General features: G+C 42.0%; 2 protein-coding genes across 2 annotated transcripts in view; both read left to right on the top strand.

Annotated features, from left to right (window-relative positions):
* Window positions 1-5,891, top strand: part of TMEM245 (transmembrane protein 245) — a 79,610-nt gene extending 73,719 nt beyond the window's left edge. Inside the window, 1 exon segment of the mRNA XM_018052564.1 lies at window positions 294-5,891. Within this exon segment, the coding sequence (XP_017908053.1) occupies window positions 294-339 (46 nt within the window). The 3' untranslated portion in view covers window positions 340-5,891.
* CTNNAL1 (catenin alpha like 1) overlaps window positions 6,428-19,134 on the top strand; it is a 59,318-nt gene continuing 46,611 nt past the window's right edge. Inside the window, exons 1-2 of the mRNA XM_018052563.1 lie at window positions 6,428-6,736; window positions 17,634-17,823. Coding sequence (XP_017908052.1) covers window positions 6,596-6,736; window positions 17,634-17,823 — 331 coding nt within the window. The 5' untranslated portion in view covers window positions 6,428-6,595. The remainder of the gene's footprint in view (window positions 6,737-17,633; window positions 17,824-19,134) is intronic.

Below are 19,134 nucleotides of genomic sequence, written 5' to 3'. Positions count from 1 at the left end.
TTTCAAGAGAGTCTAGGGAAACAGTCTTTTGGATAGACCTTCCGAAAGAAAACTAGAGTTCTTGTTGCTGCAGGTTGAGAAACAACTATCAGATTTCAAAACAATACTCAGTGAAAATACTAAGAAAAAAAACAGTGACTACATAATGGCACCAAGGCTCTCAACTTATATGAATATTATATGACAGTGAATTACTGGTTAGATGCTATTTTTCTTTTCTAAATATCTCTGTGGTTTTGTTTTCCCCCTTTTCCTAAAAGCAAAACTAATCATCCTGTCTTTTTTTCTTAAAGGACTTTCCGTGACATTTCTGAAGACCTGAAACCTTCGGTAGACTGACTTGGTTTCCAACCGCAGTGATTTCTCTAAGGAAATTCAACCTTGACTGTGAGTTCAGCTCAGCTGTGGCCTCCTGTCCTTTCAGCCACGCCTGGCAAACAGAGCCCAGGACGAGACGCAGGAGCCTCCTGGCCTTCCGTACGGAATGCCTGGACAAGAGAGGACTGGCTGTGGGCTGCTTTGCATTTTGAAGCACAGCTTTAGAGCTCAGAAATGTGATTTACTCACTTAAGTGTTGCTAAGATGGCTTGAAAAGTTTCAGTTTATACACTGGTATTGTGGCTTGAAATTTTCCCACTTTGGTTATCTATATTATAATACGTATTTATAACTTTTTTTTTAAGAGCCGTAATCTACCTGCTGTATATAGTGTGACTTTCTCCTGTTTTAAGAAATCTGTCCTTAAACTTTTCTACGACAGTCACTTTTCAATGAAGAGGGCTTTCACTTTTGAGAATATTGTTGCTTGAGCAGGAAAAATGAGTCTTCTCCCTTCTTCCACAATGTATGGTCCTCTCATAAGAAAGATCAAGTCTTCAGTGTAAGGGTGGGTGGCTTATCTGAAGTTCAGTTAGTTGTATGTTGCAACCATAGGAGAAGAGAGACCGAAGCCCTTCCTCCCCTTCTCCCTCTTTCCCCTATTACACTATTGCCAAATTTCTAAACCTTGGCTGACCACACTGAAATTAGTTAAGTATTAAGCTGCTATTAATGGTGACAATATGATAGAATTCATGTTGTGATTTTTTTTTTTTTCCTTTCCAAATGTTTTAAGTAAAAAAATCTCAGGGGCAGCAGTGTTCTGATTTGTTAAATGTCTCTGTTTTACCATTTAGAATTTGGCCAATTAGTTACTAGCATAAAATTTTGTATCGGTGTAGTATTTTCCCATCATTTAGCACAGTGCCTTGCACACAGACTCTAGATGAATGCTTGTTGAATTAAATCGTGACTTTTAAAATATCTCAGATATCACAATAACCAGCATACTGCTCTACATTTTACAAAATCTTTTTGCACATATCATTTCATAGTCACTTCACATCAGCTTTCATACAGCTTCATATTATTTTGTGTTTGACACAGATGGGGAAGCTAAGGTTCAGAAAAGTGACCAACTCCAAGTTATGAAGTTTAGTAAAATTTGACCTCAGATCTTTCTTACTCAACAGTCTGCCAACCTTGCTATACTCCAGTGACTCCTTTAGTATCTTTTTTAATATAAATTTATTTATTTTAATTGGAGGCTAATTACTTTACAATATTCTCTTTTAGTATCTTAACACAGTTTTTCCAGTGCTTTGAGGTAGAATCATGTCCTGTTCTATTGCATAGACTACAGTTAATGACAGGGCTAGGACTAGAACCCAGCTTTTACCTTTGTGCCCTTTCCCTATTGTAAAGCAACCTTCAGCCTCTTTCTCTGTCCCCAAAGGAGTATTCAGTATGGTGGAGAGAGGATTCTTAAGTAACAAAGATTTCCTTTTTGGGAAGAACATTTAAAAGTAGAAATCGTTTTTTCTAAAACATTTTCTCATTAAGAAGCATAATTAATGATAATTACATTAAATTTATTCTGATATTACTTAAGAAAAACTTGGTCTAGAAAAGAGGCTACTGCGAGGTCTTTGTCTATACAATAAACTATATGCAGATCTCATATTTCCTATGAATCCTTCAACAGTTACAGTCTGATATTCAACCAAGTGCTGCATTTGGCATTGAAAGTGAAAGTGAAGTCGCTCAGTCGTGTCCGACTCTTTGTGACCCCGTGGACTGTAGCCCACCAGGCTCCTCCGTCCATGGGATTCTCCAGGCAAGAATACTGGAGTGGGTTGCCATTTCCTTCTCCAACATTTGGCATTAATTAACTCATTCTTTCTTTAATCACTTGTTCAGACATTCATTCTGCAAAGCATTGGTTGAGAGTTTCCCAAACTCTGGGTTCCATGCTGGGCACTGTACAGGGTGCTGTAGGGGATAGCTCATAAGAAGGCCTTTTCTTACGTTAAATCTTGGCCAGATTATGTGTATTGCTAAAATTAAAAATGTTGCATTAAAAGTTTTAAGAAATCAGGTTTGTTTTTGTTAATGATATAATGATAAGTTTACAGCTGTGATTAGCACATATTTATAAGAGGTAAATATTATGCACAATGAGTTAGTGTGCATATACAAATTATGTTCCTCCAAAGTGTTTTTAGCTCTATAAAGTGAAATGGTAAACATATAAACTTGAGGTTAATACATGGTTCTTCCTGGTCATAATTGTTAGTATGAATACTAGGTCTTTAGAGGGGAACTCTGAGCCCTAAGAGAGGAGTTTAGAGCTGTCAAAGTTGATTCTGATGTAGTATCACCCTGAAATATCAAGAGCAGAGATGCCCCAGACTACTACCCAGTCATATCAGGAAACTTGAACTGCCCCAATGCTCCATCCAGCAAGATGATCTCAGGATTTGACCCAGAAAGAGAACATTTCCCTAAAAGCATATAATTGATGAAGTATACGTAGCTTCAGTAAAAACTAAGTACAGAAATCCTATCACAGTGTTCTGCATTTTATCACTTTATTAAAGATAAGTTTGAAGCTCACATTCACTACTTAACTGTAAACTGAATGGAGGGGAAAAAACCTCCCCACACAGTATGCGCCTCTCTTTGCCGAGAGAGAACAGGGCATAGGATTTTCAGCATAAACCCATGCCATGTAAGTCCAGCGTCAGTTCCAAAATTTCGATCACACTCTCTGTTTCTGGAAGTGATCTCTGCCAGACTGCCTTAGATACCAGTTTTATTTATTTTTAAGTTTGCAGGAATTCTTAACACCCATTTCCATTAAAGGTGGTTAGCTGGCAGAGTTTTCCCTTGACTTTTGAGACTGGTGCAGATTGACTCTTGATACCCAAGAAATGTTATTTAAACAAACTGAGTAGCTTTGGAAATAGCAGTTTATTCCACTTGGCGGGCTTGCAGATGAGGTCCTCTGGCTAACCTTGGTCTTAATAAGAACCTGCTGTGACCCCTCTGGACTTTCTAGTACCTCTGGTTCCACTTTGGTTGTATTCAGCGTTTCAGGATGTGTCACTACAGAGCCATATTTACTCAGAAATTCAGGCCATGAGGCGTTAGCCTAGAGCAAAGTAATGTCAGGTGAGCTCACCAAAGCTTTCAACCTCAAGGTTTATAGGAAAATTGCGGTCTCCACTAAGGGTCTTCCAAGACCCTTATAAAAGTACTAGAGCAGGCATTTTGCAGTAGAAATAGTCCCTGGCAACATAGTTCCAAATGTTAGTTCCAGCCAAGGACAAGTAGTTTTTTGTTTTTATGTATTTCTTGTCTTTGCACATTTTGCCATCAAAATATATTCATTTCATTAACTTATGCACACATGCATGCTAAGTTGCTTCACTCATGTCTGACTCTGTGACCCCATGGACTGTAGCCTGCCAGCCTCCTCTGTCCATGGAATTCTCCAGGCAAGAATACTGGAGTGAGTTCCCATTTCCTCTTCCAGGGGATCTTCCTGACCCAGGGAAGGAACCTGAGTATCCTCTGTCTCCTGTATTGTCAGGCAGATTCTTCACCCCTACCGCCACCTGGGAAGCCCCAAGAGGAAGTTCATTTCAGTTCAGTTCAGTCCCTCAGTCACGTACGACTCTTTGCGACCCCATGTATCACAGCACACCAGGCCTTCCTGTCCAGTGTTCAGTAATTATGTTTCAAAATCTCATTTTATTTGGAAATGACGTAGCTATTCAATAAACTTTCATCACTTAGTTTAGTTACTCCAATCTGGAGAGACTATTTTAGATAGACATTCCTACTAAAGTATAATTATTCTTAATAGAGTTTGTCTGAAAGCTATTGTCTCATTTATATTTTTCTTTTTTAAAGTTTCTTCACTCGAGTTACTTTCCTTGTTGACAAATTTAGCTTACATTAACTTAAGATCTGCAAAAAAAAATACTCATGCTATATGAAACCACTAAACAGTTAATTGTTTTGATAGTTTAAAAATAAGAGAATTATAAACCAACATGTTCTGTCTGCTTCCTGGAGTCATAGAAATTCTGTGCTAGAATAGGCCTTATATAATTAGGTGATCCTGTCATTTAACAGAGAAGGAAACAAGTCCATAGGTTGAAGTGTCTTTTCTAACATGGCGCCCGTCAGTGACAATTCAGAGTAGAGTCAGTTCTTTTTTCTCTCAGTCCATTGTTATACTTCTTTTCCCTTTCCCTCCTAGTTGAGTTGTTGTTACCTCGGTAAGTCGTGTCTGACTCTTTGCGACCCCTTGCAGCTTGCCAATTTTGGAAAAAATGTGTTCCTTATAGCAGTAGTTCCAAGGAATGTTGTTAGATGTTCTAAGTGAATGAAAGTGTATATGGAGTTGGGGGAAGGGACTCTATGGTAAGTTAAAACTGAGGAATGCTGAATTTGTTTCCTTTCTGAAGTAGAACTTCGAAGTGTTTTTAACATGCTATTATATATTGTGAATTTATAAGAGGGGACAAAGACTCTGTTTACGAGACTTATTTGACCTTAAACTACACCTTCATCCTCTTTTTCTCAGAGCATCTCAAAGAACTTGGGGTCCTTTGGGAAACATGGCTCTCGAATAAAAGTTTACAGCTCTTTTGGAAGACATCCGTAATAGAATTCTGAATGGCAGGCACATCTGCCATGTAAACTGTAATATATCTCAAAGTTTAGTGAAATACCAGAAAAAAACTGTATTTGCCATTCAGAGCTATACATCAAGTATAGAGATTCTTTTCCACCTATGGTGTGTAAAGTCAGTATTTGTGTTTTACTTTTGAAAGTTTTTCAAAGATCAGTTAGAGTGCAGATGCAGTGGTGATATATTGATATGACATTTTAATAATGCTTTTGTATTGCACTTTATAGGTTTCAGACTGCTTTCGTAACAACCCTGTGAGATAGGCAGGCATCAAGTATTATCAGATCAAAGCTCAGAAAGGTTTTTTGTGATCTTTCCCTTAAATTTATACCACAAAATGATGGAGCCAGAGTTCAGTTGCACAAATTCTGACTCCAAATCCAGAGTTCTGTACTCCACACCTGGTTTCTTACTTTTTATTCTAGCTTTATATATTACTCTGAAAGCTGTGGTAACAAATTTTAAAACATTGTTTTGGCTTATTATCAAATACTGTTTTTAATGGCAGTGACCCAGACAATGTAACTCCAATTGTAATTATTCCAAAGAAAACCCTTCTTTTGTGCTTTGCAGTGCCACTTGTCTAGGTGATTGGAGTGTATTTCAAATACCATTTGATTTTGAAGCCAAGATTCGCTATATAGTTGTTATTGCTCATGTAACTTGTGGCAAATGTATCATCTCTGCATTCTCAGGCAAAGTAGAGATGGTTTGAAAGTAAAAAAGATTATTCAGATATAACCATGTGTCTTTATCCTCACAAATGCTGTTTCTTAGCTTTAACTTGTTTTGACAACCTACTGATGTAACATCTTTGTAAATGTAAAAATATTTATATTTTGAAATAAAATTACTAGTGTTGAATGAATCAAGTGGTAAACTTTGTCTCTGTTGAGAAATTTTATCTTCAGTGAAGTCAAACTTTAATGAATACATCTGTCCATCTCTTATGTCTTGTATCTTGCCTTTCCTTTGGCACCAGTGCGTACAATGAATTTTTATGGAACATGGACAGTTTACACAAGGGGAGATGTGTTTGTGAAAGCTCCAGAAAGACTGTAACCTGTAGAAGGCCTATCTTACGGTAGAAGCCCGTCCCTACAGGCTTGACTCCTGTCCTGGTCTACCCGCTATTAATAGTTTCAATCACAGCGCAGTTTCCAGGAATTCTGGGGAATTCGGATTTAAGAAGAGTCACTTCTCCGGAGGAGGGCAGGTAGCTTCCCTGAGCATAGATGTCCTTGGTCTGGTAAGAGGACACATGTTCATGGGAAGGCCCTTTTTGGCAGGAGCGAGACTTGTGCGAAAGCCACTGAAGAATGATAAGAGAAACAAGGTGGGTGGGAATGGGGGCAGAAGGGGCGGGGCCCGGGCTGGGGGGCGGGGCTGCAAGGCGGACCCCAGGCCGGAGCGCTTGGAGGCGGGGGGGCGGGGTCTTCCGGGGGCGGGGTCTCGGGCGGCGCGGGTGACTTGCAGCTGCCGCGGGCGGGCGGGCAGGCTGGCTGGCTGGCGGGAGGCGGCGGGCCCGCAGCGGCGCGGCGTCCCGGCTGCGCGACGGGCTGAATAAAGGCCATGGCCGCCTCTCTGGGCCCCGCAGGCGGTGGCGGCGCCGGGGCAGCGCACGGCTCCGGCCCGTCGGGCTTCGCCTTCGACTCCGGACTCGAGATCAAAACTCGCTCGGTGGAGCAGACGCTGCTGCCGCTGGTTTCTCAGGTAAAGCGGCGCGCGCGGCCCCTGGTCTCACCCCCTCGCCGCGGCCCGCGATGGCGGCGGTAGCTCCCGGCGGGGGCCGGGCCGGGCGGGAGGCAGCCGCTGCCCCACATTCCGCGCCGGGACTGCGGCGTCGGCGTCTGGTCGCCTTTCTGGGGCTTGAGGACTGGCCTTCGTTGAGGCGGAGGGAGTCTGGACCATCCGAAATCCGGCTGCGGGGCAGGGAGACCTGTGCGGACCGGAGTCCGGCTGCAGGTGCGCCGCCAGGCTTCCGCACCCGAATCGCCCGGGACTGCGACTCCGGCGGACCCCGGCCCTGCTCCCGGGGAGCGGAGGGGACCCCCGCGGGGGCTCCGCTGGCCCTCAGGGGCCCTCCTCGCTGCCGTCACACCTTTGCATCTCCAGTCCCAACCCGGACTGTAGCCAGTCTGGCTGGCGCGTGCCTCCGAGTCCAGCGTGCTCTCTCCCGTAGGCCTTTGTCCCTTCCCCGGATCGTGTGTAAGTCTGCTCCCCAGTCGCCCATTTACCCCGGGCCACCCTTCCCCTTAACCTGCCTGCTCACTTTAATTGGCTTTTGCTCGGCCTCGAAATGGTGAAGTGGAGGACCGCCTGATAGTTAATCCGGGTACACATCTTTTTGCCAAATCCCGTTTGGGATGTATGGTTTATTGAATTTACCGGTCACAACAGAAGTCTGGAATCAGCTAATTGACGCGCTTAGCTTTAGAGAAGTTTTTGTTACTGAGAGCGCACTTATACGAACCCTCGGGGCTAGAATTCCTCTAGGTCTGATATGTGCCAAGCACTGTGGGCAGTGAAGAATTCTGTGCCTTAAGGAGCTCGTTGGATGTGTGACTCAACTCCTTTGTAACGTCTTGATGATTCACATTCGTATTGCCAAGATTTTCAAGGTAGAAGGAATCTTAAATGTTATCTGACTCTGAATTTTAAAAAATTCTCTCTTACAGCATCCTTGACATCTGGTCACCAGGGCCCTGCTTAAACATGCTCAGTGGTGTGGGCCTGTAGCTCGTCCATAGAATTTTCAATACTATTAATATCTCTAATCCATCCCAGCCTGCTAATATTTGATAACAGTAGCCACACATATCCCATATTTCTGTTATGCTGAGTAAATAGCCCATTTTCTTCACCTGTGCTTATTTTAGCCTGGCTAACAGAACAGTGAATAACCTCGATGCTCTGTATGGGCCTTCCCTTCCTTGTCGGAAAGAAGCACTGACAGGTGGGATGAGTTGAGGATCAGTTGGTGATGTCTGCATTGCCCTCTCCTACAAAAGAACCATTACCACCACCAACACAACCACAACAGAAAATGAGAAATACTGTAGTAGTTTTAAGAGAGAGTTAAGAGAGTGGTATTTTATCCATTTAAAAATATAGTAATAAAGATAGAATGCTTACTGTGGGTGAGACCATGTTCTATGCACTTGATACATATTAGCCCATTTAATTCTCATAAATCTTACAGGGGTAGAGATATGTTTATTTTCATTATATGAATGAGGAAACTGAGGATAAGGGACTTGTGGGACTTTCACCTGTAAATGTCCAGCTAGGGTTTGCACCCTGACAGCCTCGTCCCAGAGTCTTAGCTACACCGCACTGTATTTGTCTCTAGAGATTAGAAGACGTGATGAGGTCAGCTAGTAGTAGGTCCAGATAAGAGAGTCACAATAGAAAAACAAGGTTGTTGTAATCTGCAGAAATGGTAACATTTCACAGTATCACTGCTAAAAATGTATCCTACAAGTTCTGCATTGTGTAATTCAGGGGTGAGAGAGGGTGGACAGAGTAGGAGAGTGGAGAAGGAAATGTGCGTTGGCTGCTGAGAGTTAACTAGAGGTCAGTGCTAACGGGGGAAAATGTGGGCGTTTTTTTGTTTTTCCTTCCCTGTTAAAGGCTAATTCAGGGCCATAGCTGAGGTTTTGCATCCCACATGTTATGTGTCCACAACTATACCTTTAGCATTATTATAACTGATGTTCCTAATGATTAACTGTGAAAGTGAAAGTCGCTCAGTCCTGTCCGACTCTTTGCGACCCCATGGACTATACAGTCCATGGAATTCTCCAGGCCGTAATACTGGAGTGGGTTGCCTTTCCCTTCTCCAGGGGATCTTCCTGACCCAGGAATTGAACTGGGGTCTCCTGCATTGCAGGCAGTATTCAACAACAAAAAAAGTTAAATCATGCTTAAAATAAAGAAATATCTATAGCATGGGCAAAACACTCACAAAGCAGAAGTGTGGAATGTGATTTAGAATGATTTTTATGTTTTAGTGAGTATTAGTGGATTCGGGAGTTAACTAGAGGTCAATGCTAACTGGGGAAATGTGGGTATTTTTTTTTGTTTTTCCTTCCCTGTTAAAGGCGAATTCAGGGCCATAGCTGAGGTTCTGCATCCCACATATTATGTGTCCACAGCTATATCTGTAGCATTATTATAACTGATATTCCTAATGATTAACTGGTTCCAAATAGGAAAAGGAGTACATCAAGGCTGTATATTGTCACCCTGCTTATTTAACTTATATGCAGAGTACATCATGAGAAACGCTGGGCTGGAAGAAGCACAAGCTGGAATCAAGATTGTCGGGAGAAATATCAATAACCTCAGATATGCAGATGACACCACCCTTAATGGCAGAAAGTGAAGAGGAACTAAAAAGCCTCTTGATGAAAGTAAAAGAAGAGAGTGAAAAAGTTGGCTTAAAGCTCAACATTCAGAAAACGAAGATCATGGCATCTGGTCCCATCACTTCATGGCAAATAGACGAGGAAACAGTGGAAACAGTGTCAGACTTTTGGGGCTCCAGAATCACTGCAGATGGTGACTGCAGCCATGAAATTAAAAGACGCTTACTCCTTGGAAGAAAAGTTATGACCAACCTAGATAGCATAGCATATTGAAAAGCAGAGACAAAAAAAAAAAAGAAAAGCAGAGACATTACTTTGCCAGCAAAGGTCCATCTAATCAAGGCTATGGTTTTTCCTGTGGTCATGTATGGATGTGAGAGTTGGACTGTGAAGAAGGCTAAGCGCTTAAGAACTGATGCTTTTGAACTGTGGTGTTGGAGAAGACTCTTGAGAGTCCCTTGGACTGCAAGGAGATCCAACCAGTCCATTCTGAAGGAGATCAGCCCTGGGATTTCTTTGGAAGAAATGAAGCTAAAGCTGAAACTCCAGTACTTTGGCCAACTCATGGGAAGAGTTGACTCATTGGAAAAGACTGATGCTGGGAGGGATTAAGGGCAGGAGAAGAAGGGGACGACAGAGCATGAGATGGCTGGATGGCATCACTGACTCGATGGACGTGAGTCTGAGTGAACTCCAGGAGTTGATAATGGACAGGGAGGCCTGGCGTGCTGCGATTCATGGGGTCACAAAGAGTCAGACACGACTGAGCAACTGAACTGAACTAAGTGGATTCGAGTGAAGCTCTCTAGAAAACTCATGTCCAGGAGTCTCATCTTTCTAAGGATGCTGCATTATTATTCAACTCATGTTTTACCACCATATCCATTAGACTAGTCTAAGCTTTTTAGGCAACCATTTGTTGTAGGCTTTCTAGTTACTACTCTTCGAGGGACTTGTATTCTAGTTGGGAGATAGGACAGGTACAGAATAGCACGTGGCAAGTGTCAGATGAAGATCATCAATAGTAAATGCTCTAAGAGCTCAGAGCACGTGTGGATGAGTCAGCAATGATACCCTAGAGGAGACAGGGTCTGAGGTGAGGAAGTAAGGCTATTGAACAGTTCATTCAGTTTTCAGCAGTTTCTACTCAGATCATTTAACCTCTTCTGACTCTAAGTAAAAAGTTCTGGACTACTGGCCTTTTTCTAGGAATGCAATGTTACATCAATATTGGACAAATGCACCTGTGTAGTTTTCTGCATCACATATTAGAAAAGATACATGTTCTTTTCAGTGGATGCAGGAAAAAAAGTGAAAGTGAAGTCGCTCTGTCATGTCCAACTCTTTGGGACCCTGTGGACTGTAGCCCACCAGGCTCCTCTGTCCATGGAATTCTCCAGGCAAGAATACTGGAGTGGGTTGCCACTTTCTTCTCCAGGGGATCTTCCCCACCCAGGAATTGAACCTGGGTCTCCTGCATTGCAGGCAGACTCTTTACCCTTTGAGCCACCAGGGAAGTATTTGGTTAAATTCAACTCCTCATCGTGATAAAGAGCACATAACAAACTAGTAATAGAAGTTGTTGTTCAGTCGCTCAGTCATGTCCAACTTGTGATCCCATGAACTGCAGCACGCCAGGCTTCCCTGTCCTTCACCATTTCCTGGAGCTTGCTCAAACTATGTCCATTGAGTCGGTGATGCCATCCAACCATCTCATTCTCTGTTGTCCCCTTCTCCTCCTGCCTTTAACCTTTCCCAGCGTCAGGGTCTTATCTAAGGAGTTGGCTCTTCACATCAGGTGCCAAAGTATTGTAGCTTCAGCATCAGTCCTTCCAATGAATATTCAGGGTTGATTTCCTTGTAGTCCAAGGGACTCTGTAGAGTTTTCTCCAACATCACAGCTCAAAGGCATCAACTCTTCGGCGCTCAGCCTTCCTTATGGTCCAACTCTCATGTCCATATATGACTACTGGAAAAACCATAGCTTTGACTAGATGGACCTTTGTTGGCAAAGTAATGTCTCTGCTTTTTAATATGCCGTCTAGGTTTGTCATAGCTTTTCTTCCAAGGAGCAAGCGTCTTTTAATTTCATGGCTGCAGTAACCATCTGTAGCAATTTTGGAGCCCAAGAATATAAAGTCTGTCAATATTTCCATTGTTTCCCCATCTATTTAATGTCATAGCAACAAGTCAAATTTAAAATAAACGTTTCCTTAAAACTAAAACAAGAGGAGGGATACCTGTTAGCATAGCTTCTATTCAGTGGTACTCAAAATCATAACCAATGCAACAAGACACGAAGTGAAAGGTGTAATGATAAGAAAGGAAAAATCAAAGTATAATTATCTACATAAGAAATGGAGTCTACAAATAAATTTTAAGAATTTAGAGGTTTAGTAGGTTCACTCAGTGTAAGTCTTAAGTCAGCTGCACTTTGCTCTGCATTAATAACAGAAAAGTAGTCCTAAAAAATGATACCAGTTATAAATCAACTTATACTCCATTAAAAATTTGTTTAAATTTTTAAATACCAGTTAGAATAAAAATGAAAGCAAAATATGTGTATATATGTGTCTAGTAAGAGTTGCTAGGCTTTGTGGGGAGTTTTATGAGAAGGCCAAAGTAAAGCTAAATAAATGGGAAGGAAGTACCATGTTCTTGGCTAGACTGACTTGATGTCATGGGCATATCAATTTTCCCTGTGCCAAGTCGCTTCAGTCATGTCCAACTCTTCGCAAACTCATGGACTGTAGCCCATCCAGCTCCTCTGTCCATAGGATTTCTCAGGTAAGAATATTGGAGTGGGTTGCCATTTCCTCCTCCAGGGAATCTTCCTGACCCAGGGATTGAACCTGAGTCTCCCGCATTGCAGGCAGATTCTTTACTATCTGAACCACTAGGGAAGCTCCCAATTTTCCCTATTGATATGTAAATTTAATGCGATTCCAATGAAAATTTCAACAGGATTTTTTGAGTAGAATTTGATAAAAATTCTAAAATTTATATGAAAGAGCAGAAACCCAAGAATATCAGAAGAGAAACAAGGTGGGTGGAGTTGCTCTACCAGATTTCAAGTCTTATTGTAAAGCTAGAGAAGGCAAAGGCAACCCACTCTAGGACTCTTGCCTGGAAAATCCCACGGACGGAGAGGCCTGGTAGGCTGCAGTCCATGGGGTCGCTAAGAGTCGGGCACAACTGAGCAACTTCCCTTGCACTTTTCACTTTCATGCACTGGAGAAGGAAATGGCAACCGACTCCAGTGTTCTCGCCTGGAGAATCCCAGGGACGGGGGAGCCTAATGGACTGCCGTCTATGGGGTCGCACAGAGTTGGACACGACTGAAGCAACTTAGCAGCAGCAGCAGCAGCATAATGAAGACAATGTGGATTTAACAGATGGACAAAGAGACTAGTGAAACGGAATAGAGAACTTAGGAACAATCACCCGCAAATGGAAACTTGATAATTCACAGAATGGGCACTTCTTGTCAGTAGGAAAAGGAAGAACTTCTTAAAAAATGAGGATAATTGGTTCTCTAAATAGAAACGCATGATATTGCATCTCTGTCTCACAGTATATACAGAAACAATTCCAAATGGATTAAAAATATCAATATGGAAGTAAAAAACTTACAGTACTTTTAGGCAAAAAAAAAAAGGGCAATATTTTCCCCACCTCATGGTGGGAAAGGAATTCTTAATAGACCAAAAGCGAAGATTAATATATTTGCTCCATTAAAATGAATCTTTGTCAGAATTGAAAGGATAAGCCATAAAACAAGAGAATATGATTGCAACAGAAATAACCAACAAATGATTGTAGCTCCTAGAATAAAGAAAGGACTCCAATGAATCAAAAATAAGATTACCCATTAAAAATTGGTAAAATAAGTAGTCATGTTGCAGAAGAGGAAACAGATGTCTAACACATATGTGAAAAGATGCTCAGCTTTATTAGATATCAGTGAAGTGCAAGTTAAAACCACAGCACAAGCGTTGGAATGTGGAGCTAATGGAAATGTCAGTAGTACAACCATTTTGGAAAACAATTTGATGTAATATATTAAAGTTGACAGTAGGTATTACCTACGCCTAGTACTTTGACTCTTAAATCCACACCCTAAGAGAAAATCCTGCACGTGTGTTAGACACATAGTTTGGAATGTTGATAGTCAGTTTGCTTCTAACGGCTCCAAACTGAAAACTACCCAAACGTCTTTTAGCAGTAAAGATGTTTAAATAAAGAGTGCTAGGTTCATAAAATGAGATACTGCTGTAGCAGTGAAATGAATGAACCATGGCTATAATTATCAGTCTGGATGAATCTCAAATGTTAAGGAGAAAAAATTAAAAGGTTCAAAGCAGGCAAAACAAAACCATGTATCATTTAAGGATATAACAGAGGTGCAACAGTTATAATAAGGGGATGATGAGCACAAAATTAGTACAGTGGTTTCTTTTGGCTAGTGAGGGGGTGATCTGGAAAGTGAGGGACCCATAGGGCACCTGAATTTTCAGAGGTGCTGGTATAGTGTTTTCTGAAGGTTGGTGGTAGGTGTGTTTTGCCTTCCTGTCGTTTCTTTAAATGATACAAATATCTGTTATATACACTCATTTGTTGTATGTTTTGTAATTCAGACAGTTTTTTTACATGCTCTGGGCTAAGTCCCAAGCACAATTCCTGCAGAGCAGCACCCACCTTCTTTAATAATCACTTTATTCTTCCTGTCAAAACTCCCCCTCCCAGTCTTACAATGCTTTCATCCAAGGAAGGGAAGAGGGCACTCTGCCACACAGCCCCACCCTAGCCTGGAATGTTATTCTACCACCCACCAGTCTTTTCCTGTCTGTGATAGATTTACTCCACTCGCCATTACACAGAGGCTTGAAATCTCTAGGGTAGCTCCCCTGTCTTCTCGATTCTCACTGCACTGTCCTGGAAGCTTTCAGGATCGATGGTCTCACCAAGTTGGAGATGCACTGAGTCCATATGGGGCGCTCTGCTGATCTCTGTATGTGAATATAGGTGTTTTTAATGCAAAGGTGAAACACAGAAATGGTGTAAAAAGTGAGTGAAAGAGCCCCTTTTCCTGCTTTTAAAGACCTCAGCATGATTCAGTGTGCTTTCTTCTATATTGGTTTCTATAGCAGATTAGTCAATTTTTATATGTTGTAATTTTGAGAGTTTACTAGTGAGTTAAGCCCAGAGATGAACTTCTCTGTCCTGGGCTGACTGCCTTGTTTTTCAGGTCTCAGGGAATTAAGACTTTGTTCTGTTTTCTGGCCTACTGCTAGGCTTGTTTATTTTTCCTTCCTGGATCTTCACCTCTTTTCTTATCGTCCCACAAAATAAACTAAGATAATCCATTACAATCAAGAGATTGCTGTCAGTTATTCTAGAAAATAAGATAGCATCACAAACATGAGGAAAGAACAGACATTCTAGAAATGTAAATTGGATAATATCTAATCATTATGTGAAAGTGTTAGTGACTCAGTCATGTCTGACTCTGTGACCCCCATGGACCGTAGCCCACCAGGCTCCTCTGTCCATGGAATTCTCCAGGCAAGATTACTGGAGTGGGTAGCCATTCCCTTCTCCAGGAGACCTTTCTGACCCTGGGATCCAACCCAGGTGTCCTGCATTGTAGGCAGTTCCCTAGTGGCTCACATGGTAAAGAATCTGCCTGCAATGCAGGAGTCCCTGGTTGGATTCCTGAGTTGGGAAGCCCCCCTGGAGGAGGGCATGGCAACCCACTTCAGCATTCTTGCCTGGAGTATCCCATGGACAGAGGAGCTTGATGGGCTATAGTCCATGGGGTCGAAAAGTGTCAGACAGGACTGAAGTGACTTAGCATGCAGTCATTATGTGATGTTTACTAAATACCAGACACTCTTCTAAGCATTTATTTACCACGTGGGTCTCTCCATAGCATTGGTTGTCCTCCATGATTTGGTAGCTGGTTTTCTTCCACAGTGATTGATCCCAGAGAGAGAGAGAGAGAAATGTAAGTCACAATGTGTTTTAATACCTACTCTCAGAGGTACATCCTTGCTTCTACTTTATTCTAATCGTTAGAAGTGGGTCACTAATTTTATCTCACTCAAGGGGAGAGAAGTGAAGCTTGAAAGGAGAAATATTGAAGAACTGGAGCACACATTTTAAAACCACTACTGAGATTATACCACTGTCCTCAAAAATTGTTGAGTGACTTGTCACGCAGAGTCAAATACAAACTGTATTCCAATTCACAGCCTTAGATGGCTGGTCCCTGCCTACCTGTTGGATATTGGTTTTACACTTGTCCTCTTGCCCATTATTCTTTATTCTGGCCTTACTTTATTCTTTGAAAAAAAAAAAAAAGAACAGTCTCATTCTGAAGGACGCCCCTCCTTTTTCTTTTCTTCCCTTATTTTTCTTAAACAGATATTTCTTCTCCCTGCAATACTTTATCCTTTCATGTTTACCAGCCTCTCTACTTGGATTGCAAGGAGATCCAACCAGTCCATTCTGAAGGAAGATCAGACCTGGGATTTCTTTGGAAGGACTGATGCTGAAGCTGAAACTCCAGTACTTTGGCCATGTCATGCGAAGAGTTGACTCATTGGAAAAGACTCTGATGCTGGGAGGGATTGAGGGCAGGAGGAGAAGGGGACGAGAGGGGATGAGATGCATCACTGACTCGATGGACGTGAGTCTGAGTGAACTCTGGGAGTTGGTGATGGACAGGGAGGCCTGGCGTGCTGCGATTCATGGGGTCGCAAAGAGTCGGACACGACTGAGCGACTGAACTGAACTGAACTACTTGATATCGTTTAGTGAAAGCGAGTGAGTGAAGTTGCTCAGTCGTATCCGACTCTTTGCGACCCCGTGGACTGTAGCCCACCAGGCTCCTCCGTCCATGGCATTCTCCAGGCAAGATTACTGGAGTGGGTTGCCATTTCCTTCTCCAGGGGATCTTCCCGACCCAGGGATCAAACCCGGGTCTCCTGCATTGCAGGCAGACACGTTACCCTCTGAGCCACCAGGGAAGCCCGTGATATCATTTAGATCACTTCTTCGTAGAAGGAAGGTCACCTTATCTCTGGTAGCTTACACAGATACTTTCTGTCACATTGTCTTATTTTAACATTTTGCATAGCATTTACATTAATTTCTTTAACCTATTTGTGTGATTATTGTGTCTCCCCTCACTCCACTAGAATGTAAGCTCCGTGAGATTGTGGGCCTTTTCTTTCTTGTTCATTGCTGTTTGTAGGCAATAAAATTGCCTAGAATTTTATTTGGCATATGATAGGTGTTCCACAAATATATTGTGTACAATTGAATTATTGTTATCTGGTTAGACTGTAAACAGAATGAGGGCAGGATTGTGTTCGTCCTGTTCGGTGATGTATCCTCAGGACCTAGACTCTGGAACATTTTCAAAATTTGAAAAACAGTATGAGAGATGAGGAAATTTAGAGAGATTTTTAAGTAAATTTCCCTAGATGATTTAGCTAGTAATGGCAGAGCCAAGAAACTAACAAAACTATGAATACCACAACACATAAAGTGCTTGCCACATAGTAGCTGATCAAAGAACAAGCCTCTTCCTTTTAATTCTCTATTCTGATCTTTGTTAATATATTATAGAAATTATTTCAAAGTTATATGCAGTTTACATGTACCATTTGGGATTTACATTTTTCATGTAACATTCTTTAAATATTTTTATATGTCACCATAGATTACATTGGTCCTTCTAAGTGTCTGGTTATTTCAGTAAGCATCTATGGTTCACATAGCATTTTGTACAACCTACACTGTGCTAGGCAGCAGAGTGACGTGCCCAGTGAACAAAACGCTGTCTCTACTCTCACAGCAGCCCAAGTCATGGTCGAAGGATCTAGACCTGAAGTGCTTTGGTTTCCTGTAGATTCTTTGGATGTAAGAATCTACCCTCTTCTACTTTTCTCCCGTCTTTATGATTTGTTGATCTGTCTGGAGGGTTTACAGAAATGTGTGCCCTTGATAACCCCCCTCAGGTAAATTTGGAATTGTTATTAAAGGAAACACTGACCTCAGGAGAGATGCAAGGTGTTTGCTGGTTGTCTCTGGGTTGAAGCATTAAACCTATCAATTAATTGAATTTATTAGGCTAGTGTATGCTGGGCTTGATTTTCTTGGTCTTTGTGATAGCGCTTTAAAAAAATACTGAGAGAAACTTTAAGCAGTTTGCTTTTATCTTTCATTTTTAGATCACCACACTTATTAATCATAAAGATAATACCAAAAAGTCTGATAAAACTCTGCAAGCAATTCAGCGTGTCGGACAAGCTGTCAACTTGGCAGTTGGAAGATTTGTTAAGGTGGGGGAAGCTATAGCCGATGAAAACTGGGACTTGAAAGAGGAAATAAAGATTGCCTGCATTGAAGCTAAACAAGCAGGTACGTTGAAGCCTGTTTATACCAATTTTATTGCTTTGGATATCATGACAAATGATGGTCTTGTGTCACGTAAAAATGTATACTGCCTTTTAATCCTGTTAGTACAGATGTGTAGGTCATTAAAGCCCTGGATTAGCTTCCAGGAATATTGAATGTCTCTTGGATCAAGTCCTAAATCTGCGTCATTGAATTTTTTCACTGGGCAGGGTAGAAGCCCACCACCCCTATGTATGTGTGCATTCAGTCATGTCCAGCTCTTTGCAAACCCATGGACTGTAGCCCACCAGGTTCCTCTGTCTGTGGAATTTTCCAGGCAAGAAATACTGCAGTGGGTTGCCATTTCCTACTCCAGGGGATCTTCCCGATCCAGGGATCAAACCCACATCCCTTGCGACTCCTACACTGGCAAGCGGATTCTTTACCACCCTTGCCATCAGCCATTGAACGTAAGAGGTGTAGAGAATGTGAGGCATGGGCTCTGCCATCAAGGACCATAGTAGCCTATTTACCACTATATGGAAAATGGAAATAAAAGTAAGCACGTTCTTGTGTCTACCAGAGACAAATCTGACTTCAGATTTCCTGATGTCTCAGACGTCTCTATAACTGGTAGCATAGAAGCCTGAGAGAACTGGGGAGTTTTGCTGGATACAAATAGTTAGTTTTGTTGAGTATCATTTATCCACTTATTCTTTAAATAAAAATTTACTGAGCGCTGGCCATATGCCAGGCATTCTTCTAGACCAAAGGGATATAGCTACACAGAAGTCAAAAAAAGGTCTGTCCTTGTGGAGCTTGTATTCTAGAGAGGGAGCCACAAGTGAACAAACAGATAAGTGCCCAATGGCAGGTAGTGATAGTTGTGGAAAAGATAAGGCAGCATAAGGGGTCAAGACTGCCGGGAGAAATATCAGTGACCTCAGATGTGCAGAGGACACCACCCTTACGGCAGAAAGTGAAGAGGAGCTAAAAAGCCTCTGGATGAAAGTGAAAGAGGAGAGGGAAAAAGTTGGCTTAAAGCTCAACGTTCAGAAAACAAAGATCATGGCATCTGGTCCCATCACTTCATGGCAAATAGATGGGGAAACAGTGTCAGACTTTATTTTTGGGGGCTCCAAAATCACTGCAGATGGTGATTGCAGCCATGAAATTAAAAGACGCTTACTCCTTGGAAGGAAAGTTGTGACCAACCTACATAGCATATTGAAAAGCAGAGACATTACTTTGCCAACAAAGGTTCGTCTAGTCAAGGCTGTGGTTTCTCCAGTGGTCATGTATGGATGTGAGAGTTGGACTGTGAAGAAAGCTGAG

The sequence above is a fragment of the Capra hircus genome, chromosome 8 (genome assembly GCF_001704415.2).
Source record: "Capra hircus breed San Clemente chromosome 8, ASM170441v1, whole genome shotgun sequence".
Taxonomy (NCBI): Eukaryota; Metazoa; Chordata; class Mammalia; order Artiodactyla; family Bovidae; genus Capra; species Capra hircus.
The sequence above is the reverse complement of the archived record's forward strand: the minus strand, read 5'-3'. Positions and strand labels throughout refer to the sequence as shown.